The following is a 26,743-nucleotide window of genomic DNA, read 5'->3' as shown; positions in this document are numbered from 1 at the left end:
AAGAAAAGATGTGAGCAAAACAATGCAGCATTATGTGCCGAAATGCATGAAGATAAATGCAGGATGTTGGTTTTGTGTTATTGTTGCTTATGTATAGTCTACTACGACCATCACCAATCACTGAAATGATTCCTGGAGGGAGTTTCTTCCGTGCTTTGTGTATCTCTGTATTTCATCATCTCTGAGATACTTCAGGCCACAACTGATGATATCCACCGCTGGTCTGACTACACCGCCTCATAAACACACATTCACATATACACAGATACACAGCGGCTCACACAGACACATTACTCTTTAATGGCGTCATTTATTTTCTCACCCGACCCCCCTGTCGGTCCATGAACGTGTCACCGCGGTGACGTATTGCCGCTGTCTGCTCAGTATTCATGTGGAAGGCTGCGATCAGAAAATCAGATAGATCAAGTTTTATTCACAGAGGTGCACATGAACGGAGTCGTCACCCTCTGCTGAATACAAATAAAGACAGTAGCGCGGCAATACAAACATCTGCAGTGTCACAATATCCATAAACTGTGACATTTAATGTGAGCAAATGTCTTCAAACTCTTCATCAGTGTCTGACTCACAGCTGACCGATACTTGGGCTGATACTGACATCGATATTTGAGAGTTTAAAAAAATCTGATAACAATCTATTATCCAATATTATTTAACATAAACCTACACGTAAACATACACATACAAATGTTGATAAGGATCCCTTAAAGGTCCCATATTGTAAAAAGTGATTTCATGTCTTTAATCTATAATAAAGCAGGTTAAAGTGCTATATAAATACTTTTAAAATATCAAAACGCTCAATATACGGAGGAATACACACAGCCCGTATTCACAAATTGCGCGTTTGAAACAAGCCGTTAAGATTTCTGTCCATTTGTGATGTCACAAATATACAATATTTAGTCCCTTATATGGTTTTAAACATGCTAAATGTGTCCCAGTTTATTTTCTGTTGCAGTGTATGTAAACAACATCAGCTGACAGGAAGTAAACACGGAACCAAGCTGTTGCCTAGCAACGCAATTGACTTCACAGACAGACTCCCCTTTACTGACATGCCCACTTTATGATTATCACGTGCAGTTTTGGGCAAATCATAGCTTGAGTTTGCCATGTTATGATTGGAGCATATTGTTTTATGCTAAATGCAGTACCTGTGAGGGTTTCTGGACAATATCTGTCATTGTTTTGTGTTGTTAATTGATTTCTAATAATAAATATATACATACATTTGCATAAAGCAGCATATTTGCACACTCCCATGTTGATAAGGGTATTAAATACTTGACAAATTTTATTACATTTTGAACAGATAAAAAATGTGATTAATTTGCGATTAATTGCACAATTGACAGCCCTAGTAATTACTGATTGTCAATACATTAAATGCATATTGCTGAAAAATGCAGGCAATAAATAGTTTGATTTGATTTCATTAAAATCTACAGGATTTAATAGCAGAGTGAAGATGGTTGAATTACTTCCCTTATGGATTTGGGATCGATTCAGCAGCATAGTGCTGTGTTATTGTTGTTTTTTCCTGATTAAGCATTTTTAATATGCCAGAGTTTTGTTATTCTCTGCGTGGTAGATCTCCCACACAGATTCATGCTGAGATTCATGAGTACTATTTTGCGTACCAAACTACAGATAAAAACTAATTAAAAGATCACTGAATAACTGAAATAACCCTGTGTAATCCTAAATTATCCAGGAGGCTCTGGTGTTTCTGTGTAGAGGAAAGTTATTAAAAATGAAAAAACAAACCTACTAAACGGACTGTGGTGAATACATCACTATGTGCTCAGAACTCTCTATATGGGCGATAGAAATGGCGGTATGAATAAAATGAAATGACATTGGTTTTATCCTCTAAACTAGGGAGATTTAAGGCAGAGTGACAGCCAGAAGCAAAGTAAAGAGCTTTTTTGTTCTTTTTTATTTCCGACTGAGAGCTGAGATTTCTAATGTGAGGCTTCTGTTTTATCTTCACTCACTTCACTGCAGGAAAGAGGCAGTGACACGCACCGAGGCTTCCACTTCACTTTACATCCTCCTGTTTGTACTCGGGCTCTAACTGACTGAACAGGTATTTAAATGTCACCGGAGCTTTCATGAGCTACAAGAAATAGAGACTTCTGTTGTAAGCTTTGTTTTGCTTCCAAAAGAAAGAGAATTTTGATTCAGAAATTACTCATTACCAAATATTCAACGCCATAGCATGTATTTTTTACTTGGTAATTATGGATATATATTTACAGAAAGTATGAAGAACAAAAGTTCAATTCACTAACGGCAGACGCTCCACCTGTATCAGTCATTAAGAGCAGAGTTATCTATCCCACAGATGAAGCTCCACTTTGCATAAAGATATTCCATTTCCCTGACTTTTCCGACAGGTTGAGCCGTGTTATGAAGAGTTCCCCGGAGGAACAAGGGAACATCAGGGGAACTCAACCATTAAACGCCTGTTTAACTGGAAAAATGCTCAAACTTGTCAAACTTGTCCCGCCGTGACTAAATCTGTCCAGGTGGCTTCAACGTAAACGACTTCAATGAGAGTTGTTTACTTTAGTTGGTGGTTGCACAATTAAAATTACTCAAATAACTTATTTCTCCACTTTGTGACAGCTTTCCCAATGTTCCCCAATGTCTGGGAAATATTTATTTCCCTTGGTCTTTCATCTATAAAGGATCTTATCTTAACTTACGCCTAGAAAGCTCGGATCGGCTCAGTAGTTTACAAGCCTGGAAACAGCCGTCAATGAGCACAACACAAGAATTGTGCAGACTTTACCGCACTGTTGTGACGAAGAGAGAGCTGAGCCGGAAGGTAAAGCTCTCGATCTACCGGTTAATCTTCGTTCCTACTCTCACCTCTGGTCATGAGGGCCTCAGATGTTTTCAGAATCATTGTGGATTCTCTTGAAGGACCGCCAAACTACCGGTCACATTACCAAAGCTCAGCCAATGGGAACACTCTCTCTGAATGAAATGACCTGTGATTGGTCAAAGTCTCCCGTCACGGGCTAGATTTATTAAAGCCTGAAAACAGAGCCATGAGGAGGAGCAGAAGTCTCTCTCAGAACTCTTGAATTACAATATGCTGAAAGGTTATTATGGGATTTTTGCAAACCATGGTATAAATATAGATATTAACCAGCTGAGAAAAGCATTATCATGTTCTTCTCAGGATAATTTGAACTCCATGAAACACTTTTACAAGCTGGAACGCGTAGAGATATTAATGTCGAACGTCCATATAAAACTATATTCTGTACTGTTCAATCATCAAATATGGATTTTGGTTCTTTGAATGTTTGCGAACCTCATGGAAAGCTCAACAATCAAACTCCACTATATGTCCCCCTGTTGTACACAGGCTGGTTGGACAGTCCCATATCAGAGATGTGAGGCAGTGGGTCCTCACCTGTACACACACACTTTATCACTTGGGCGCTAAATGCCGACAGATGTTGCATTGACAAGGTTGGAACTGTTTCTTCTCCGTCTATCTTAGATGTGTGTCACAGAGGGAGGAGTGCTTGGATTCCCAGCGGTGCCTCAAAACGCTTTGAAACACATTTAGTCATGGCTATTGATCTGCACCCGATGCTTTGTTGATTTGATGTACCTGAATGCTTCGGTTTACTCAAGCTGAGCTGCTGTATTTGCACTACAGTCAGTCAGAGCCGAGGGCCGAGGGCCAACACAGTATTATATACGGTACTTTGTTTGTTTTAATGCTGTTAGCTTGTACTTCATCACAAACAAGCGACGGAATGTAAGTCATACTTATAGTCGCTATCTTGTTTTTTTGCAATCAGAAGTGACACGAGAGGGTGGAGTTAAGTACAACCCAACGCTGAATGAGACATTTTTAGGCGACCAAAAAGGATTATAATTAACTTTCATGAACTGAGAACACACTGTTAAAGGGTTAAAGTTGTAAGACCAAAACAACTCCCAGACCGGACGACGTCGTGGTAGCGACCTGTCAATCACAAGGTAGCCCCGCCCTAAAGCATCCCCTGCTTTATGACTCTAAATGGGACAATAATGTACTAAATGAACATCATGCTGTATTGAAGAAGACTTGAAACTAGCGACTGAGACCATAAACTCATGTTTACAATGTTTACTGAGGTAATAAATCAAGTGAGAAGTAGGCTCATTTTCTCATAGACTTCTATACAATCAGACTTCTTTTAGCAACCAGAGGAGTCGCCCCCTGCTGGCTGTTAGGAAGAATGCAAGTTTAAGGCACTTCAGCATGATGATTAGCATCTAACATTTAGCACACCAGAGTCTTAACTTCTTCAATTCACTGAAAATCTTCAACTATTTCTTGTTGACGCTCAGCACACAAACTCTCTGCAGCTCACTCTCATTAACAAAAAGGCGTCCCAGGCTGCTAAAAGGTGCTCTGTCTAATCGGGGCCTCATTCTGCCTGTAGAGCTTTGTAGTCTTTATCGTATACTGTAGTTCTCTATCATGGCTGCGTTGTAGTTCAGTTTCTATATATTGTGATTATCTTAGTGCTGCTTATATCTACTTTGTACGTGCAACACATATTGCATGTCTGTCCATTCATGTGGTATACATTATAAAGCCTTCAGAGAGTTTCTGAGTTATATATATATGCGCTTGACTTTGACTGGACGTCAGTATAAAGACTCCATTGTTGTTCTTGTTCTCCTCACTGTGGGTTACTTATACACATTCAGTACTGCATCCCATCACAGAGCATTGTCCTGTTGCTTCTTATTGAGAGTCACCTCACTGCCCACAGGAGGTCATGAATAAAAATGCATGATTGAAATGCAGTCTCCTGAACAGCAGAACTGGCCCATGACAGTGAACAGAGCATATTTTCCACTTCATGTTTTTCTGAATTGTCAGTGTTGATCTGAGACGCAGCTTTAAAATCTATTCTTCTATTTCATTCATGATGCATGGAAGTTTTTTTTAGTTTAAAAACACCTTCATGACGTCCCATCAGAGTGTGTGTGGGTCCGTCGTTATCAGCGGGGCGAGGTGAGCTGAGGGCCGCTGGAGAGACGTATAGATCGGCGTAGAGTCTCAGAGATTATAGTGCATTGATCGGACAGGAGGCGGTTTGTGTTTTTCAATTGACGGCGTTCTCCTGTCTGACGGTGTGTTCTCTGTGATTTCAGGGGCCGAAGGAGCCGTGTTCAGCAAATCGGTGGAGACGCCGCACGTCAGAGCCGAGCCGTTCAAAGAGCTGAGGTGAGTCAGCGTCTGTTTTTTACGATATAGCAATAAATAAATACATATGTGAGAGTGCACGCTGAGGCAGAACCACAGACATGAGTGTGAATAATGTGTGAACAGCCATAGTAACGTTATCCTGCATCTACACTGCTTAAATACTGCAGTATTTTTTAATGTAATACAATAAAACACTCGTAAAACGTACCTCCACAGACTAGTCCCTCACTTTAGCATACATACAGGTATGCACCAGCATTCAAATGCAAATAATGTCTACTTTATTCTCTATTGTACAGTGATTATGTGTGATCAGAGTAGCGCTGAAACCATTTGTCCATCGGCAAAAAATGACCATCAACAATTTGATTAACTAATCATATCATTAAGTCATTTTTAAAGAAAGATTCCCTAGTTTGAACTTCTCAAATCTTAATATTTTATGTTTTCTAAGTCTTATTATATAATATAATATATTTTAATATAACATAATATAACATAATATAATATAATATATTTTAATATAACATAACATAATATAATATAATATAATATAACATAATATAACATAACATAATATAATATAATATAATATAATATAACATAACATAATATAACATAACATAATATAGTATAATATAATATAACATAATAAAACACAATATAATATATTATAATATAATATAATATATTACAAAATAATATAATATAACATAATATAATATCATATAATATAATATATTATAATATAATATAATATGCGATTTTTAGGTTGTAGCGGGCGAGTGAAAGTACTGGCATTAAAGGCAAAATAATGCTATGAAGTAATGTATGCTAAATTTTTTTGGCAGTAATTGATTTCCAATAATAAATATATACATACACTACATAAAGCAAGCATATTAGCCCACTGCCATGCTGATAAGAGTATTAAATATGTCACAAATCTCCCTTTAAGGTACATTTTGAAAAGATAAAAAATGTGTGATTAATCACAGACAATCATGTGATTAGTATATATATATATATATACATAACTTATACCTAACCTTAACGCTGTCTTTGTCTCAAGTTAAGATATGGATTGTGTTTGTTCTTTATTTAAGAGCCCCACTGAGGTTTCCAAGAGAATGGAAATGATCAGTGAATGTGATTTATCATCGCTGATTGATCATCACAGCAGAGGAAATTAAATGCAAAAATCAAACATCTGGGAAAAAAAAGGAGTGAATGTTCTGATTTAGATCCAGTAATAATTCAGACAATGAAAACACTGCAAGGAGCCAATTAAACTCCTATTCAGCCTGTTTTGTTTTATGTTTACAGCAATAATCTAGTAAAAAAATATATATTCGCATACACTTGCCAACAGTGCAGACTAATATTCTACTAATCACAGAGATTTGTCTGCCAGTATTTGATTTTATGATGCATGGCTGATTGATGAATCATCAATGCTTTACTAATGACTTCAAAATCCACTTTGATTCACCACATGCATTTATCAGCCCGTTTTACCCAAATAAAAGTCTATTTTTAAAGGATTTAAGATTTTTTTTATGCATTGTATTAAATTTTGCAAATTGTATTTGCATGTGTTTTCAGCCCTGAGGTCACAATACTTCCTCAACTTACTCAAGTGCATAAAAGATATCGCACTGTGGAGAAAGAAAAATGTGAAAAGTCTTTAAAGAGGCTTTAAAGAGGCAGGATTTAAACATAGAAATCTATGGCGAAGTGGAAAGAGCACTTCTCCATGGGCAATTAGCGCTCCTGTCCAGTAACGTCTGTCTGTAGGAGTCAGTGCTCTAGTACATGTAAGCAATCTTCAGATCAATGGGTCCATATTTGGCAACAGATGCCTCATCCTTCCCCTCATCTTTCCTTTTCCTCTGAGTCCTTGAAATCAACAGAAATCAGAGCAACATATCCTTCATCAAGGGGGAGGAACTAGAGAGTTGTAAGATGAGAGAGAGAGAGGACTAAAGAGAAGCAGAAGCAGAGCAAGATCTGGATAAAAAGAGATAGAAGGGAGTGAAAAAAGATGATGGGAGGAAGATGAAGCTGTCTACTCTGACATATTTTGGTGAAACTATCATATAGGCTGCGTCCGAAATCACATGCATTACATACTCAATATGTGTGCTATCATTCAACATACTTTCATGTGAATAAACAGTAGTTATGCATCTTTTCGGACGCACCGAACTGTAATTACCGCGTCACTTCTTGACAGCCTCTTTGCCGGTTGGAGATGCGTAACCATGGTAACCAGTGCCAACCTCATGTGACCAAAAACAATGATGCAGCGTTGCATACTGTAGTATGTCACTGGAAATAGTATGCAATTTGTATACTACTGGTTTCATACTATGGTTTCAGACACACTAAAAAATCTAGTTAAGTGTCGAATTTCGGATCCATGGACAGCCGAGAAGTGGATTATGCTGCAGGGATGGTATCTTCTCCCTGGCCGGAGTTTTAGGGCGTTTTCACATCAAGTACGATTGATCCGTACCGTCCCCGAGTATGATTGCTCCCCCTCTCCACTCAGCTTTCACATTAGTAAAGTTGTTCCGTACCCGAGTACACTTGCGTCATCATGTATTTGTTTATGTTGAGATCAGCTGTTCTAGCGGCGTAGCATCGTAAAACACTTCATTCAAACTTGACAGAAATCGTCGTCGTTAGACTTTCAAACAATCACCAACTCTGGTTTGGTTGAAATAAACCCTGATCTCTCTGTCTCTCTGTCTGCCCACTGAGCAGCTGAGCGTCTCTCGTTCTTGGCAGACAGACCATTAAATCAGCTAAATAAAATAACAGACATCACTCAACCCCATCGCCTACTAGTGTTTATATTTTAAGGAACCTCTCACCGGCCTTCCCGCTGTATCATCCACGGCCGTGCAGCTCAGAGGATGAGATCGGCGCATGCTGCAGCAGATACAGACATAGATATGAAACAGTTTTAAATGTAAACAGATTTTCGAGGAGACAGCCCGCTCTTTCACAACGTTACTCGCGTTAGATAGTGGTCCAATTCCGTGTTTCGGTACGATTGGTTTTCACATATGATGCGAACCGTACCCGAGTACACATGATCCGTACTCCAGACCACCTTTTCGAGTGGACTCGAGTACGGATCGACGAACCGTGCTCCGAGTACGGTACGGAGCGTTCACACTAATCAATCGAACTGGACTTTGGGGGACAAGTGTACTCGGTTCCCGGGTCCCTGATGTGAAAGCACCCTTAGAAATGCTCTGTTTTTTAGTCACCTAAAACGCCGTTTGGGTGGACGGAAGGTCAAAACGCATAGAAAAGGTTTATAAAAAATACCTGTGTACATGTGGAAGAGGCTACAGAGTTTTTTAGCCTCCTATAGCTGGTTGTTTTGTTTTGTTTTTTTACCGTACTTTTACTGGTCCACTCTCAGGACTCTATCAACCTTGTTTCCAGCAGTAATAGGCAGCTGGTTTCAGCAGTCAAGCTCTGATAAACCCACTGTACACTAGCTGACAGACACAGTTAGAGACTATAGCTGGAGAAGAAAGTGGAAAATGCAGCAGCTAAATAGACAGATATTTTTATCTAAGGAGTTGGTGAGGAAAACAAACTTCTAAAAGGAGAGACTTCATCAGGTTGACACATGATAAAGCTGCTCTGTGTCTGCTAGGTGTGTTAAAAAAGGCATCTTTTAAGGTGATACTGCAGGGCTGTGTGTCTGTCAAGCTAAACGTCCGGTTCTTCCGCCCCCTATAAGTGGCCAAAGAAATCCATGCTGACCAAAGTGTCTGTTTGCCTCGAGGGAACAAATTGCAACCGCCGTTCAAGCCGTGAGAGTTTGATAATCACAAGATTGCGGGCGGACTGTCACTTTAAGGCAGACAGGTGTCACAGGTTTCCAGCATCCCTGACAGGCATCAGTCACATTTAACTCTGACTGACTGTGTGTGGCTGCATCCTCCCCGTGTGTGTGTGTTGTGTGTGGACAGCCGAGTCGAGGTTGTCTCCTTGATGTAAACATCTTGTTTATCATCTTTCTCCTGCCTGTGCTGTCAGATGTGATGACAGTCAATCAGAGCAGAGAGAGAGGGAGTTTATAACAGGACTGTGTGACAGTGAAGGAGTGAGAAGAAGACAAACAGTTGAGAAGAAGACGAACCGTGAAACAGAACAAATGAACCCATATTTCCCAGCATACTTCGACTTTTTCTACTTTAGTGATTCAAATACATACTAACCGTGCACACACACGTGTTTTCACCTACTTTACCAGACTGTGCTTGATTGATACCTCCCTCACTCCCCTGTCACACCTGTTAGGTTTGGTAACCTCGTGTAATTCCCAGCACACACACCTTCAACCTCGCAGAAGTCTAATTAACCTGAATAACTGGAAACACCTGTGAAGCTGTGAAGAACCTTTTAATGCCTGAAAAAACACAGCTGGCGCGATTTGTGTGCTTTGTTTTTTGCATGCTGGCCTGTTTTTTTTTACAGTGGTGGATCATTTATCTGACTGAGGTTGGTGCAAGTCAAAAATCTATGGTCCCGACCATGGCTCTGAAATATCAGTAAGTTAGAATCGATGGCCCCGACCACAGCTCTGAAATATCAGTAAGTTAGAATCGATGGCCCCGACCACGGCTCTGAAATATCAGTAAGTTAGAATCGATGGCCCCGACCACAGCTCTGAAATATCAGTAAGTTAGAATCGATGGCCCCGACCACGGCTCTGAAATATCAGTAAGTTAGAATCGATGGCCCCGACCACAGCTCTGAAATACCAGTAAGTTAGAATCTATGGCCCCGACCACGGCTCTGAAATATCAGTACGTTAGAATCTATGGCCCCAACCACGACTCTGAAATAACAGTAAGTTAGAATCTATGGGCCCGACCACGGCTAAAATATTTTGGGCTAAAACCCGACCACGACTAAAACATGGCAATCTAAAATATGGCAATATCAGTAAGTTAGAATCTATGGCCCTGACCATGGCTCTGAAATATCAGTAAGTTAGAATCGATGGCCCTGACCATGGCTCTGAAACATCAGTAAGTTAGAATCTATGGCCCTGACCATAGCTCTGAAATATCAGTAAGTTAGAATCTATGGCCCCGACCACGGCTCTGAATTATCAGTAGGTTAGAATCTATGGCCCCGACCACGACTCTGTAGCCTATCTGTGCTGCGTATTGATAAATCCATGGAGCTGTCCGTGGTGCTGAAGTAGCAGACAGATTTGTAAATGTCTCCTATGGGGGCTAACATCATCACACATGAATACAGTTGGGCTCGTTGGATCCGTAAGAGTCTCAGCTTTACAGTGAGACCCTATTTATGTAAATCCAAGACTGTTTAGGGACCCCAGTATGCAGAAATATTCATGTTAGTATAGGCGAAAATAACACATTTATACTGCATGTGCATCTATACTGAGGTTGTTAACAATGGGTTCCTTAGGTTTTTGCAGTATAATATGATGCCAGTACATTCACTAGTTTGAAAACTGAACTCAATACAACCTCTGAGAGACAGACTAGCGGTTGGATTCACACCCTGGCTACCCAAACACCAGAAGTTATAAAGCGTTGTCCTCGAAACCAGCAACATCCCGGCTTAAAACCTACTCCAGTCACATTCTCAAGCAGACAGCAGACCTAAATGTTCTTTACGTTATTTTGATCTGAACTGAAAGACAGAGGCGGAGAAGGGAAAGTGGCAGACTGTGAGGTGAAAATAGGAAACATCTAGAAAGAGGGAAAAAAGAGATGACAAAAGAACAAAGTGTGAAGATTAAAGAACAAGAGGGATGTGAGCAAGAATGAAAGAGCTTGATAGGAGAATAGGAGACGGAAAAAAACAGAACTCATTTTTGTCAGAGAGAGAGAACGAGACAGAGAAGTCTCAAAGAGAGACAAGAGGGATGGAGAGATAATGCAAAGAAAGAAGACGAGCTTTATGTGACAGAGAAGAAATGCTGCAGAGACGAGCGTGACGGGAATCAGAGAGTTGGAATCGAGGAGGACTTTGATGACAAATATCTAATAACAGTATTTCAGTGCTGTGTTGCACCAAGATGAACCGTGATTCATCAATCACTGCTGCTTTCCTTTCAAAAAATCATCATTTCAAATAATAAAAAAAAGTCCCGTCAGTGATGCGCAGGATAATTTCCGAGCGCCGCTCCGAAGCTCCCTCATCATGTGATCGTCCGTATAATTTGACAGTCAGAGTCGACGGCAATGTGTTGTTTTTTTCCCCTGTGTTTATGCATCTTTTGGTGACAAGCAGCCAATTGAGAATGAAATATGGCACAAACTATCCAATTATGTCAGAAAAAGAGACGCGAGCTCGTTGGAGCATGGCTAAAATCTAATCGTACTCTAATCTCTTCCAACCCCTTGGCAGGTAGCAATCGAGGATTCAAACCCCATTTCGGGATATCACATTAACCCCCCCAACATAAACACACCCCGCCAAGAGATGTCAGTTTTTTTTACCAAAACCATAACCATCATATCCATCGGCGAGGTAATGCCCTGTCAACAGGATGTGTCCTTGCATCAGACAAACGCCTTTGTGGGTGAATTTGATGGCTCACTTTGATTTATGTCCTGACCAAATCATGGCACAGATAAAAGGAATAAAAATGAAGCAATAAGCAGGACAGTGAAGAAGAGAAGAGAAGAAATAGAAATGGAAAGCGAGAACTGTGAGGTGAAATGAGATGTGGAGTGACTCACTTCCTGCAGGAGCCGAGAAGCCCAAAGTTTCATCATGAAAACTTTGATCGACGCTCAGAAAAACTCAATCTGGCGGCGTTTGTCCCACGGCTCTTCCCGTACGGACAGTTTTTTGAGTTGCCTGCTATCTTCACTCTAAAAAGGGAATATTATGGTGCTGAGATTGAAGCTGCGTCGACGGACGGAAACGCACAGCAGGAGGCTAAATTCAACATCATCCGGCTCAAGTGGAAAATGTTCGCAGCATTTTATTACAGTACGGCAAACAATTGTACGGAGACAGTTATAGTAGAGCTATATTATTGAGTGAATCAGGAATTAAACAGAAAAATAGTCTAAAACAGTGACAATTCTTTAGTATGAAAATTATATTTTTCAATCAACAAACTATTTGTCCCTCGATGTTGACTACCGTACATATTTATTCTGAAATAAGGTCCCATGTTGGTCCACCGTAAAGGAAGGGACTTCACCTTCTCTATAAGCAGCTAACCAAAAAAAGAATACTGCAACACCAAACAATAAGGCCAAGAAAACCAACTTAATAAAAATAATGGGCAGCGTATTACACCAAGAGATCACACCTCAAGGTGGCCTGCACCATCGAGCACCTCTGACCATTATCAAGAGAAGAAAGAAAAAGCAGAAAAAAGAGGTGGCAAATTAAGATCCAACATGCCCCCGTCTTTTCATCTTCTTAGTCACCCCTTCCCTGTCTGTCCTCTCTAATGTCTCACCTTTCTTTGTCCTCCTCTCTACCCTCGTCATCCTTCACACCTTCATCTTACACTGATCCCAGTAATTGAGAGGATGGCGTGTTCTCACAGCCGAGTGTCCGGCTGTTCACAAAGCCCCGCAAAGCAATCAGCTGCACTCGTATCGGCCCCCAGATTGCCATTTAACCTATGATTTGCCGCGTGGCGGCTCATTTCAGCTCACCGTAGCTTATACATTTATAACGCCAAACTGTTCTGACCGCTGTGGTCACACCGTACAAGATGCAGATAATTTATAAAAGGCGTCATCGCCAAGGACAAAGGAGTAACAGGAGTACGGAGCAGACAGACGGAGAGCGTGCGAAAGCTGCCCACAGGTTTCAGACTGCGCAAGTTTACAATTTCTGTCATGTCAAAAAAAAAACTCCAATCATTTCCGTTGTTATCTGAAGGCGGGCGATATGAGGAGGGAAGCGTGAAAAGTTATTAACCTTTGATCCCAGTTGCAGATATGAAATGCTGCCAAGAAAAAGAGAGAAAGGATAAGAGGAGGATGTAAAAACAAGAAAGAGAAAACTTTATTGATCGCTGTGAGGAAATGAGGTCGGAGCAACTATAAAAGTAAAAGGTGGCAACAGGGAAATAAAGATAAAAAATATAAAGAAAGACAGATTTTGCATTCTTGAATTTGTTTTTTTACACATATAGCTTCCAGTTTTTTTCTCGATTTTTATGAAAATATGAAAAACTGTTTATATTAGAACAAGACAGAAATAATTCACAGGGGCTGTGAAGAGGAAATGAAAAGGAATATAACTCTGGGACGGAAATATTTCCTGGCCCGAATCCCCGAGGAGCAACCTGGGAGAAAAGAGGGAGGATGAGAGAGGAGGAGGCCTTCACATCCACAGACACTCAACACCTTTTGAGCTCTTTTCAATGTTGTAGAAAGTTCTTTCACTTCCTCCTCACACAGTCTTTCTTTGTAGGGGGTGAAGAGCCGCGGGTATCTAGCCACGTTATATTATGGATCACTCCTTCTCAAGTTTATCCAGAGATGACCTGCGAGGCTTTCACGGCCTCAGACTGACACCTAAGCAGGCTTATTATAGGGCGCTTTCATAAGCCGTAGTCCGTTTGTCTAGTCCGAATCAGAGTGAAAATGATACTTTTGGTTCATTTTCTATTTCGTCTGTTTCAGTTTCACAGTTCACACATTAAAGCAGACCAAATAAACAAAGATGATTTGCTTCTATGCAGGGAAACTTTGAAATATTGCTGTCAGCACTGATCTGCTGTGCACACGAATCTCTTCTCCTTCAGTTTAACTCCAGTGACTTTACAACATCACTGGTTTTGTGGTCTTTATTTCACATATTCTGTATGTTCTCTTCGGCCCAGATGTCAAGCAAACTTTGGGCTTCTGCAGAAGTCCAGGTCCGTTCTCTTCCCTTCATGTTAACTTCAACAAATGCCCACACAAGCAGCCTGCGTTTTGGTTCGCTTAGAAACAGTCCGAGACCACCTCTCTCTCACACGCAGTCCCGGCCCGGTTGTTTTGGTCCACACCAGATAACCATTACTGTGTTCACAACCACACAAACGAACCGCACAAGAGTTCAGTTCAAAACTAAATGTTGGCTTGTGAAAGCGCCTTTAGTAAACTAAAATTAAAATTAAAATAAGTAGTGAAAAATATTGCTAGTAAACCGATACTAAATAAAAACTCCTAACTAAACTGAAACTATATTGCCTGGTTTAAACACAAAATTAACATTTCAGTTTTAGTTTTTTAGCTTTATCACTACCAAAATAAGGAGACGTGAATTTGCGTCAACTCTCGTAACATTGAACCACAGAAATTGAACGGACTTGACATTCCGGGGGATGGTACTGTGCCGCAATTGCGTCACGTCAGACACTAAAGTAGCGTAGAGATTAAACATCATGGCCATTACTACGCAGTCCTCCACGTTTTTCAATTTCCACTCTAGTCTTTTCAAAATAAACTTCCATCTTCAAAAGAAACAGCTTGGTTAGGTTTAGGCAACAAAACTACTTAATTAGGTTTAGGAAAAGATCATGGTTTGGGTTAAAATAACACCGGAAGTGGCGTTACTTAAGTACGTGTGGAGGCAATTTCTGTGAAGAAGGACTCGAAAATCAAGAGAGAGAGTCCTTTAAAGGTTTAATAAACACTTGCAAGTGGGCAAACAACCATCAACATAAATGTTCAGGGCTAAGAGCCCTGAGTCTCTCCGTTTCTCGACATTTATACCCTTGCGTTCATGCTCACAGTCGTACATCTCACATTGTCTGTCTGACTGACACTTCTGTCCATTTAGGGTTTCTTGTCCTCAAATAGGCGCTACAAGTTCGTGACTAAGTATGCAACACTGAAACAGAAATAGGCCTTAAGGCTAATGACCTTGATGTCATGACCTTAGGAATGTGCAGCATGTTTGCATTTTTCCAGCACAGTACTGAAGTTACGTGACAAATATATATACGTTGACTTGTGGTTTCATACGGGACACAAACAGCGGTCTCCTACGTGAAAGTCTGGTATATTTTGACCCAAGTAGCTACGGAAGTATAGCTATGAACGGTGTATGAGAACAGCCTGATGTAGCTACATACATCTGAGACATTATACCTGGCACTAACGAAAACACTAAATATATAAAAACTAAAACTAACCTTACTGAAATACTGAAACTAAACTAAAACTAGCAAACACACTCTGAAAAGTAATTAAAACTAAACAAAAATTCAAAACTATTATAACCTTGCACCAAAGTTGACGAGGAGGTACAGGCTTGTCGGATGTTTGACGACGCCCGACACCAGACTCCACCATCCACATCCACTTGAAGCCAGAACATGAGCGTTCTCGAATCCCTGAGCTTTTCTGTGATCTGAAACCTTTCAGTATTCTCACCGCCACCTCCACGGGGATCAATCTTTAGTCTGTTGTTTTGTAAAGCGTAAGATTAAAGTCTCATCCATGTTCACTTAATGTCCAGATGCAACAGTTTTAAATTGCGTTGGCTCTAATTTGTTTTTCTTTGCCCTCTGATGGGATCGGTTAACGAGAATACTAATAGATTGTGTCAGCGCTGCATGGTGATGCCAACAGAGAAACAACAACAAGCTGAGTGATTGGTCTGATGTGTTTTAGTGGAGAGAAGACGGGATGCTTGGAAAACTGCAAATGAATCCAATTTAATTGAGCGCTTGTTTTAAAAACACAACTGGAAATCAAACAACTATGACAAGGTATTAGATGATATGCATTTAATTAATCACCATATGACACACGCTGTAATTAATGTTTGTTAACGGTTAACCCTCTGTGGGCAGAGAGCATGGGGGGTCATGCAAAGGAGATTAAAGTTTTAATTTGGAAACTTGCTCACTCTCCTGATCAGTGGATGTTTGAAGTTCTTCATGGCTCCTTTGGGATAGAAGATGTTCATCCTCCATCCTGGCATTTTCCCTCCCAGATAACCTGAGTTTGAACTCTAACATGCTATTTTACTGCTGGAACTAGGAGTTAACTTTGCTGCTGTTTTCTTTTTTCTCATGCACATGCAACCAGCTACTGTACCTCCTCTCACCTCTCCTCCTCATCTTCCTCTGGGGGAGTTCAGGTCATCACCTGGTTGACTTTGTTCACCTGCCAGGAGCAGATTCAGAGACTGCAGGGGATTACTGTGGAAATAAGACAGTTGGGTTCCTCCACTGTTCTTCTTCTTGCTCTTATTCTTGTTACTTTCACTGATGCAACTATGTCTGTTTCACTTCCTGGTTCTGTTTTTCCTTTTCTATGACATTTAGAACATGTCAGAAATAAAAGCCTCTTGTCTAAGAGGCCGGTCTCTTGAGAGAGCTGTACGGCCAGCTCAGCGGGTCCAGTTAGTCGAGCTTCTCAACCACAAAAACCTAGATTTTCCATTCAGAAAACTGCCAAATTTCAAAATGACATAGTTGATTTCTCACCTCAAAAATAAAGTGAATTTAATGACGAAATAGCATATATACAATTGAACAGAACTTACCATTGTTGGTCTGTTTCTCTCTGCTGCTTTGATGCTCGTCTCTTGTGTGTCTTGGGACCTGGCAGCCTACCTTTAAAGGGACTGTTTGTAAGAATCAGAACTTGCTTGTTAACAGCGACACCTGTGACCGTTAAAGGGACTGTTTGTAACTTTTTCAGCATATAAATGTAGCGGGTCGGGACACATGAGCGTTCGCGTGTAGCCGCTGTCTCTCCTCCTCTGCCTGCTTGCCTTCACAAAGACAGCGCGCAAGTTCTCGCTCAGCTCGCTTCACCTCTAGACGTGAACGCGCGCTCACTACACACTGCAGAAGAGTTAGTTTAGCTCTGAGAATATCTAGTGAATGTACAGGGGACGTTTGGGCAGAAATAACTGCTGCAGCTCCTCCAGACCAACAGAGGTTTCCCGTGTCTTATGAAGTGACGGGGCTCCGCAGAGAGAAACCTTACCGTCTCGTTACCAACCGGGTACCAGTGTCTTCCTGCTCTCTCCGGCTGCGGGCGGAGAGAGCAGGGAGACACGCTGCAGAGCCCTGCTGCCTCAGCCTGCGCTGAGGCAGGAAAAGCCAACACTAGGATCAGCAGTGATTCATGGAGAGACCTTCATCTGGTCAGCTAACATTACTGCCAAGCAGCTGAAATATAGAGTGATATTGTGGTTTTAGCTGACGTGTGTCGCCTCACTGTTTTGAGCAATGCTCGTTCAGGTATATTTAGAGCGAGCAAGCGCGAGCCCAACGCTGATTTCGTTGACTTAACGGCCACAGGTGTCGCTGTTAACAAGCATTTCTGAAAGTTACAAATAGTCCCTTTAAGTCAACGAAAGTCAGCTTCCTGTTGCTGGCGCTTGTGCTCGCTCTACATAGACATGAAGGAGCATCGCTCAACACAGTGAGGCGACACACGTCAACTAAAAGCACAATATCACTCTATATTTCAGCTGCTTGGCAGTAATGTTAGCATATACATACATATACACTAGAGCTGATAATAAACGTCACATACTGTATCCGCATATAAACAGAAGATATCTCTGCTCCTCGCTCGGAACAAAAGCTCACAATCCTCCAGCTGAATACGATGTGTGCGTGTGTGTGTGGGTGTGTGTGTGTGTGTGATATCAATGGAGACCTTCCCTATGGAGAAAAATATCACGTATTTTATCCACAACTGCCGCGGTGACAGGAAGTCTACAGAGACCTCCTCTGCAGGTCTGAATCTACTGGAGCGTTTTGACACCTTTGCTGCTTCCTGTAAAGATGGGCTTGTGGCTCTGAGTGGTTTTGTCAAGATGTGAAGAGGAGTGGGCGGATTTTAATCCTCGTACAGGAACGTCTAAGCAGCCACAGCGTGCAGGTGGGCTGTAGTGTCAGATCCACTCAGTTTATACTCCACTCATGTCGATGGTCCTCCACGTGTGTTCTTACATGTGGACCAATTTGAGTTTTAGACGATAAGACTGAGGCCGTCTCTGGATGTTAGGCCAGTGGAGGAGTGGAGGTGGTTCTCATTACCTGAGGAGTGTTTTTTGTTATTGGTGTAAGTGATAAAAAAACAAATCTCTTCTACTTTCTGCACAGTGTCAGGAAGACAGATTGCTAAAGCCTCCTAAAACAACAGGCTGCTTTAGTTCACAGGACCTTGTTAGATTCTAATTAGGCCGTTTGACACAATTCAGATTCAACAAAATAGAACAAAGTCCAATTTTTCTATGAGGATCATAACAAAGAAAACAAACTGTGGGTGTATTCACAGCTTGAACTTCTCTCTTATCCTGCTCTCTATCTTTTGTTATTTAAGAATGAGCTCTCCTACTCATCCGAACATTAAACCGTTCTCAGTAACAGAGCTGTTGTGCTTCTCTCTCTGTCTCTTCCCAGGCTGGAGTCTCCCACTCGCTCCCTACTGATGGAGGCTCCTAAAGGCATCCAGATCCTGGCCGAGGCTGGAGACATCCAGGCCATCTGCAGGAACGAGCTGCGACTGGAGTCCAAAGACGGAGAGGTGTGTCAACCAATAGTGCAAAATGAACTAGGCAAACTATAACAGTATATCCGTTGTAAACATCACAGTTTACAGTCCGGCTTCCTGCTTCAACTTTGACCTACTATACTTACTGTAGCTGTGCACACACAGTTTTCCTGTGGAAGGAGGGAATATTAATATCGGTTTCGTGACATTTCGGGTGCACTGGCATCTGAAATAAAGTGGTTTAGATAAACTGTTGGTTGTGATAAACCGAAATTAGCCTTGAAAGTTCTGGTTCAAAAACTGGCAAATATATATTTGCTGCCCCTTTAATCTGTCAGAATCTCTTAAAGATAAAAAATGAAGTCTGGAAAGATTTAGCTTCGTGAAACAAGAACTGAAGTTAGCTCTTATCATTTCCCTCTTTCCATATTATCAATCATTCTTTTATCGAGCTTATCTTATTTTGGAACAAAACATTTAAAGAGGTAAGTCCGTCACTAACCGGCTTTTTCTAGGGAAGACATTTTGACATGTCAGAGTTGTAAAATAATAAAGTGAAGGCTGAATACCATTGAACTACTTCAGTTTAAGGGTCCTGGTATTGTGCATGATGGCTCCCTGTCTCACTGTCGTGACCATTTATTTCAGCCGGTTAGACTGTTATCATTAAAAGGGTGTTATCAGTAGTTATATAGCCTCATAGATGTGGGTCAGTAGGGCCCTGCTACACCCACTAGTAGGTTTTATCATCGGTTGTATTAGCGCTGTAGTGTAGACGGAGTGAAAGCAACAATATGTAGTTGTCTTTTGTGTTCACAACCTTAAGTTTAGCTTTTCAAACGCAGTTATTTTAAGTCCAAACATGTTCCCTAAACTTAAAGGTAGGGTCGACGATGTTGGAAAGCGAGCATAATTTGAAAGTACCATCGCCTCAGGAGCTCCGTCTATTCCCGGAAATTAACTTTAAAACATATTTTCCTTTGTTAAATGCTGTCCTCGTATTTCAAACGTACTTTCAGCACAAAGACAAATCCTCCCACTCTCTCTGTTCTGGCAAGTTGAGGAATTGTTGTTCTTCTCTTGTCCTCCAGCCATGCTGGCTGACGGGGCTCTGTCTCAATTCAATATTTCTCCTGTCCAAACTTATTTTTAGCAAACAATCCAAACAATAGTTAGCTCCCTCCGCCAACATGGACCAGCGTTTAGCTTATTGGCTGCTGGGCAATTTCCCACATACTGGCCGTCCACCAGAATCTGTTACTCACAGAAAAACAGGGAAATAGAGAACAGAAGTTGATTGTTTTTCTCTTTCTTTTCTCCTCCCTTCAGTCACCAGTTTGGCTCTTTCACATACTTACTTTGGATGGATCTTTTCCATCCATCTTTCCCTGTTTCCCGTCCTGTCCCGCTCCTCCTCCCTCTGTCCTCTTTCTGTCTTTAACTTTGCTTATTTACCATCTCTTCCACCCTTGTTCTCTGATCCACTCCTCATCCTCATGCTGCTTCTTTCATCCTTTCCTCCCTGCTCCTAAATTCCTCCAACCATCCCCCGATTCGTTACACACATCAGTCCTCGCATTCATCACAGTCGGCTGAGCTGATAAAAGGATTTCCCACCTTAGGTTGCTCCAGTCGTGTCATGTCAGATCTGTTCAAATCAGCGAAGGAGGATTAGGGGAGAAGAAAGTGTTTAAAAGTTTCCCACAAAAACATTTCCATACATTAAGACGGGCTCAGATATGAGCTGGACGAGGAGGAGAGAGAGAGAAGGTGCCCTTGGATTCACTTTGGTTCAATTAAAAGCAGCCACAGTAGCCACGCCCGCGCCGCGTCTCAATGCAGTTTTTCACGGGCGTGTGGTCCAAAGTGAGGCCGTTGAACTCACGATGGTCAATTCATATAATTAGAATCACATTCTCACGCTCCATTAGTGTTGCAAATGTCCATTTGTCAAACCTCTGTCTTACACACAGTCTCTCTGCAGGACCTCGTTGGCACCGCCACGGCAATTACAGAGTGGCTTTGGTCATTAGACACCCACAAACCACACAGGCAGATACAGAAATAGACTCACACACACATACGCTTATATAGGCAGTGATTCCTGAAGCCACTCATAGTTACGTAACTGACACTCGATTACACATGCACATTGTCTTAAAGGGTGACTTTAATTTTCTTAACCAACCCTCGTTAACCAATTATTAACCATAGCTGCAGGAGCACAACAGATATTCGTTGACAGGAATCCCCAGTTCACCGTCCGGGAGCGTTAACTTAGCAGCTACGATGCTGCGTGTAGTGTCGCGGACATGCAGACACTTTCCCAGTAAAAGTCTCCACCGCACATTTAGTTTAGTTTAGCAGGTTGTCAGCTGTGTGTCTGCCCGGCGTAACTTTAGCGAGTGTCCAACAGTGTGTGTGTTTGTGCTACGTTAGCAGCTCTAGCATTGCCAGAGGCTTCATGCTCGCTGCCGCACACGTAGTCTGCGTAACTTTAGCGAGTGTCCGACAGACCATGTGTGTGTTGGTGGTGAGTGTGAGGTTGTTGGTGGCGTTCTAGCTGTGAACGTAAGTGTAGCAGTGCGTGTACAGTTTATTTGTCGGTGAATAAATACTACGAAACTACAACTCCTCCGCTCTGCTCAAGCGAGCCGGAGAGACCGGAGCCAACTTCCTGTATCCTGCAACTCCGGCTCTGCCTCTTAAGGTGGACCAGCTTTTCTCCTTAAAGAGACGGGCCGCTCCTCTGAGCCGCTCAGCTTTTTAATTTATTATTAACATTTCTTTTAACCTTTTTTTACCGATAGCGTTAATCTGTTAAAATGCTTAATGTCGGTTAACGGTTAAACGGTTAATTATGGACATCCCTAGTCCCTTCACAATCTAGCGTGGACTCCATAGATTCTATATAAGAAGTGGACGTAGTCACCGTGACGTCACCCATCGGTTTGTGGACTGCCGGTTTGAAGCCTCGAGTTCGGCATTTTGGCCGTCGCCATCTCGGCCAGTTTTCTTTTTTTTGCAACCAGAGGAGTCGCCCCCTGCTGGCTGTTAGATAGAATGCAAGTTTAAGGCACTTCACTACATCACTAATGTGCGCCAGGTCGGAAAGTCCTGGGAAATTAGTAACAGAAAAGTACAAGGAAAGTAAAATAACACATAAATAAAAATAAAAAAAACTGAAAATAAAAAAATCTGTTCAAACTATCTCTGTATTTGTCAGTGAAAATCTGTAAAAACTAAAAACAATGAGTCCTTACATGTACTTGTTTCATCTATATATACTTTTGTCCTTCACTGGCGCACAATCACACTCTCAGCTATACACACACACACATGAAGATCACCCAGCCACACACTCTTACACACAGTGTCTCACACTGTCTGCCCCTCGTGGTGAAAGATTTGTTCAGTAGCAGCTGTCTGAGGAAGTCAGCTGGGACTCTGCTTTAAAAGTGTTCCAGGTCATTTGATGGCGATGCCTCCCAGAGGCGCCTGGTAATGGCTCCTTTACCTTTTTTATGGCTGGAGAGCTCCGCCTCTCATCGGCCGGAGAGACACCAGCCCTCTACGAGCCCCAAGAGGCCGGCGGGGGGGGAGGAAGGAAGGGGAGGATCGGGCACAGAGATGGGATTCATGCAGCAGTGCTTCTTGTCTGTGCAGAGGGAGAAAGGCAGTTTGTTCCAATCAATGTGGGGTTGAAGGGAGTGAAATGAGCGGATGAGTAGCCTGGTGTGAGTATGTGTGTTTGTGGCGGTGTGGCAGAATGAATTTTCTGGTGTTTCGCTCTATTCTTTATTCCTCAGGAGACGAGAGGAATGACCTTTGTTTTGTTACGCTCAGGTTTTAGCAGGACAGGGTGTTCAGATGAACAATATTCTGTGTCTTTGTCAACGAAATGTTTCACAAAATATAACAATTTAGGCGTAATTTGCTGATTGATCTCGTGCATAACTGACCGTGCACAGCTGGTTTTGTAGTGTGTGAGTGTCCAACATGTTCTCATCCTAACTCGTCACATATCCTGCAGCTCTCTCGTGCCCATTGGCATCACTTTATTTTTGGCATCAAAACCACTAGTTACCCTTGGCGTCACTTTAGGATTAGGCAACAAAACCACTTAGTTAGGTTTAGGAAAAAGCTTAAAACTAACCAAAAACATTGGGCTTAAAACTACTACGTTTGTAAAGTGAAAATGAAACTGAGCGTTTTGAACACGGGACACGAACAAACCAACACATATTCACCCCCAACTCGTCAAATAGGGTTAGGGTTTAGGGGTTAGGGTTAGGGTTAGGGTTAGGCATTAGGGTTAGAGGAGGAAAATGCTGTTCTTTTGTTTTCTGCACAAGCAAGCAGTGCTTGGTCAGTGCCCCTCGGCATCGGATCATATTAATATACACTTGTTAAATGCAGTGTTATTTCAAAATAAACTTCTGTTTCACAGAAGTTTGGTGTAGGCAACACAACCAGTTAGGTAGGGTTAGGAAACGGTCGTGGTTGACCTTAACTTCACTGGTTAGCGACTCACGGGACTGACGATACCGAAGAGTCACATGACTAATGACTGACGTGACAAATAATTCAACATTACTTTTAGTTTCACATGGGACATGATCACCGGTTAGCGACCTCTCAAGCTATTAATACTACGCCACTTGCTCCAAGCTTCGAATAACGCCACGGGTGGGTTTACAACTGGAGTTAGTTGAAAGCCCGATCCGTCACATACTGTTGCTAAAGGGTGACTCCACGCGTCGGTTTCTGATTCCGAGGGGCGCTGACCAAACGGCGGTATTTGACGAGCACTCTCTCTGAGCGTTTACTATCGCCGCGGATAGGTTTACATCGTAGTTAACGGGTGCCTTTTGCAGCCATGAAATAGCCTCTGTATTTGACGCCCTGTGAATGAGAACGGGCTTAACGTGAATCTCATAGTGAAGAGAGTCTATGAGAGATTTGTCCACAGAGGTGATGCCAAGCAGATGCATTCTGGGTGACTTTTCTTATAGATATCCCATCTGCCGCTGCTTCAAATCCAACACATAACCTTTATCATTCACTCCACTCACACAGATATCCAGTCACTGTGCACTGAATGTATAAAAGAGCTGGAATACACTACGAGTAGGGATGGAAACAAATCTGGATAAATGCCACTATTTAGTTCGATATGTAGACCACTTAACATTCTATGCAACCAACAATGTGGAGTGCTAAGGTGTTAAAAGCCAGAGACAGTATAGTGCACTCCTGTAAGGTAGAAGTTCTGGCAAGAAAAAACAAAAGCTAAGCTTCGGAGAGCGAGTGAAGAGATTTACTTTGAGAGCAATTAGAGTGAAGAGACGAGAAGATACGGCGGGGGTGAGCTGAGGTAAAGATGAAAGGGGAAAAAGATGAGTTTCTTTTAGCCTATAAAGAAAGAAAATGTGTGAATCTTCTAGTCTGAATGCAGAGTGAGGATCCAGACTGTAAAGTGTGGTTGTGACGTGAACAGGTAGAGACAGGACATGCAGAGGGGATTTTAGGGAGATTGAAGATAAGCTGTAAGCTGGTTTTCGGCCAGAAGTTACACATCCGGACCATCGACAGAACGGTCCTGTCCAGCTGGCATCAGTCCAAACACCTTAATTCACCGTCAGCCAACAAGAAACTACTTAACTTAGACTTGTCCTTTAAACAGCAGGTGGATAGCATGTCCAAAGTCACAATAATTCAACCGAGAAGTCCAAACTAAAACATAATATATCAGACTATTTGAACCCATTATGACCGGACTTCAAGATGTGTTATTGGGAAACAATGAATCTCAGTTGCTGCAAGGTGACTTGGGGAAGAGCTAAGTACTTTTCTGACAGCAGGACTGCGTTCATACGGAGCTCAATGGTGACTCGGGGTGTACGGGAAAAAAATAGAGTATTGCGTTATTATGTTTCAATTCTCAAAAACACTGTATTTATTTTTAATGAATAGTTTACATGCAAAGATTAAAGGGACTCTATGTAGGAATCAGAAATTGCTTTTTAACAGCGACACCTGTGGCCGTTAAGTCAACGAAAGTCAGCGTCCTGTTGCTCGCGCTTGTGCTCGTTCTACATAGACATGAAAGAGCATCGATCAAAACAGTGAGGCGACACACATCAGCTAAAAGCACAATATCACTCTATATTTCAGCTGCTTGGCAGTAATGTTAGCTGACCAGACGAAGGTCTCTCCATGAATCACTGCTGATCCTAGTGTTGGCTTTTCCTGCCTCAGCCTCCCGACCGCGGCCGGAGGGAACAGGGGAGACACCGTAGTTTTTGTCGGAGACGATAACGTTTCTCTCTGCGGAGCCCCGTCACTTCACAAGACACGGGAAACCTCTGTTGGTCTGGAGGAGCTGCAGCAGTTATTTCTGCACAAACGTCCACTGAACATTCACTAGATATTCTCAGAGCTAAACTAACTCTTCTGCAGTGTGGAGTGAGCAGCATGCACGTGAGAGTGAGAGCGAAAGAGCGAGAACGAGCGCAGTGTGTGAGTGAAGGCAGGCAGAGGAGCAGAGTACAGCAGAGACTCCGGTCCTGGAGACCAAAGCTACAGTCTCCCCCGCGTCCTCCGACCGCGGCCAACACTGTTTAACAGACGGGCTTCACTAGATACAACTTTTCGGTTTTGGTGCTTCCGTGTAGTTTGTGTTGGAGTCTTGTCTGAACAGCGTAGACACACGCGAGCGAGCATGGGACACCGACCCGCAATGATTTATACGTGTAAGAAGTTACAAACATTAAAATGTCGTTTGACATCCAATCTCACAGGTTTTCTCTCCCTCTAACACCAGATCTCTCTGGACGCTCGGAGGATTCGCCTGATGGGGCTGCCCGAGGGGAAGGCCTCCACCAGCTCCTCGTCCTCCGGGAACAGGCAGACTGTCTACGAGGTTTGCCTTTGCCCCAACGGGAGGCTTTTCCTGTCCCTGGCCGGCACCGGATCCACCTGCCAGATCAGCAACAATGTCTGCCTCTAGGACTGATAACATACAATTATAAATAAAAACACACAGATACCCCTGAGAGAAAGACGGGGCAATAAACAGACAGATGTACACATATCGCCTGCCTCCAGGACTGATCGACAGCAAACACTACATACAAAGACTGCCAGAGCTGATGGAAATATAAACAATCTGTACCTATACAGACACACTGACGTATACACTTTACAATCACAAACACTCAGACTGATGTTTAGGCTCAGCCGATATGTTTTAACAAGCCAATACAGAAAATTTTGGATTGAAGCTGCTGATTTTTGTGCCAATATTTCAATGCTAAAAGATATTTTCTCCCTTGATTTTCTACGTGGAAAAGCCTTTGAAATCAGCATTTAGAGCATCACGGGACACTAAAAAGCTCTCCGATGAGTTTCATCAACATCTCTCTGAGCTCTTTATACATAGCAGGAGTTAACGGGCTTTTAAACTGGAAAAACAACAATGTGTTTCATTGCAGGTTTTAACAACTTTTTAATACAACTGAGGTCAGAAAAGGAATCTACTGTACATGATATTGGGAATATAGGACGCTGACTGGCTGACAGTATTGGTAATATATATCGGTCTGACCCTAACAGTCACACTGCACACATACAGATGCACACACTAGCTTACAGACATGCATTCACACGGTATACATATTTTAACGTCGCTCGTAGGAGCCTCCAGGAGGAAAATCTCCCGGAGATTTACTGATCTGTTCCCTTTCTCCCTCAAGAGCATTTCAGTACCAGAATCACTAGGGTGATCACCCATGGCAACAGGCCCCTCCCCTGGCAACAGGCCCCTCCCCTACGTTCTTCTTCTCCTCATTTTCTCTTTTTCTTGATTGGATCCATTGAGATGATTGGTTGTTTAAAGCCCCATAGGCATGCTATAAGCACTTCATTACGGCTATTGCTAATACGAATTGGGCCAGGATATAAGATGGTGTAAAGAACACTT

General features: G+C 42.2%; 1 protein-coding gene across 4 annotated transcripts in view; it reads left to right on the top strand.

The window, feature by feature from the left end:
- The window catches only part of sgcd (sarcoglycan, delta (dystrophin-associated glycoprotein)), a 309,980-nt gene extending 283,936 nt beyond the window's left edge, over positions 1-26,044 (top strand). For all 4 annotated transcript variants that reach the window (XM_037747839.1, XM_037747841.1, XM_037747840.1 and 1 more), the window contains 3 exons: positions 5,203-5,275; positions 18,669-18,792; positions 25,586-26,044. In XM_037747839.1, coding sequence (XP_037603767.1) covers positions 5,203-5,275; positions 18,669-18,792; positions 25,586-25,771 — 383 coding nt within the window. In that variant the 3' untranslated portion in view covers positions 25,772-26,044. The remainder of the gene's footprint in view (positions 1-5,202; positions 5,276-18,668; positions 18,793-25,585) is intronic.
- Positions 26,045-26,743: the final 699 nt, after the last annotated feature.

This window comes from Sebastes umbrosus, chromosome 17, assembly GCF_015220745.1.
Source record: "Sebastes umbrosus isolate fSebUmb1 chromosome 17, fSebUmb1.pri, whole genome shotgun sequence".
Taxonomy (NCBI): Eukaryota; Metazoa; Chordata; class Actinopteri; order Perciformes; family Sebastidae; genus Sebastes; species Sebastes umbrosus.
Note: the sequence above shows the minus strand (reverse complement) of the source record. Positions and strands in the feature narration are given on the sequence as shown.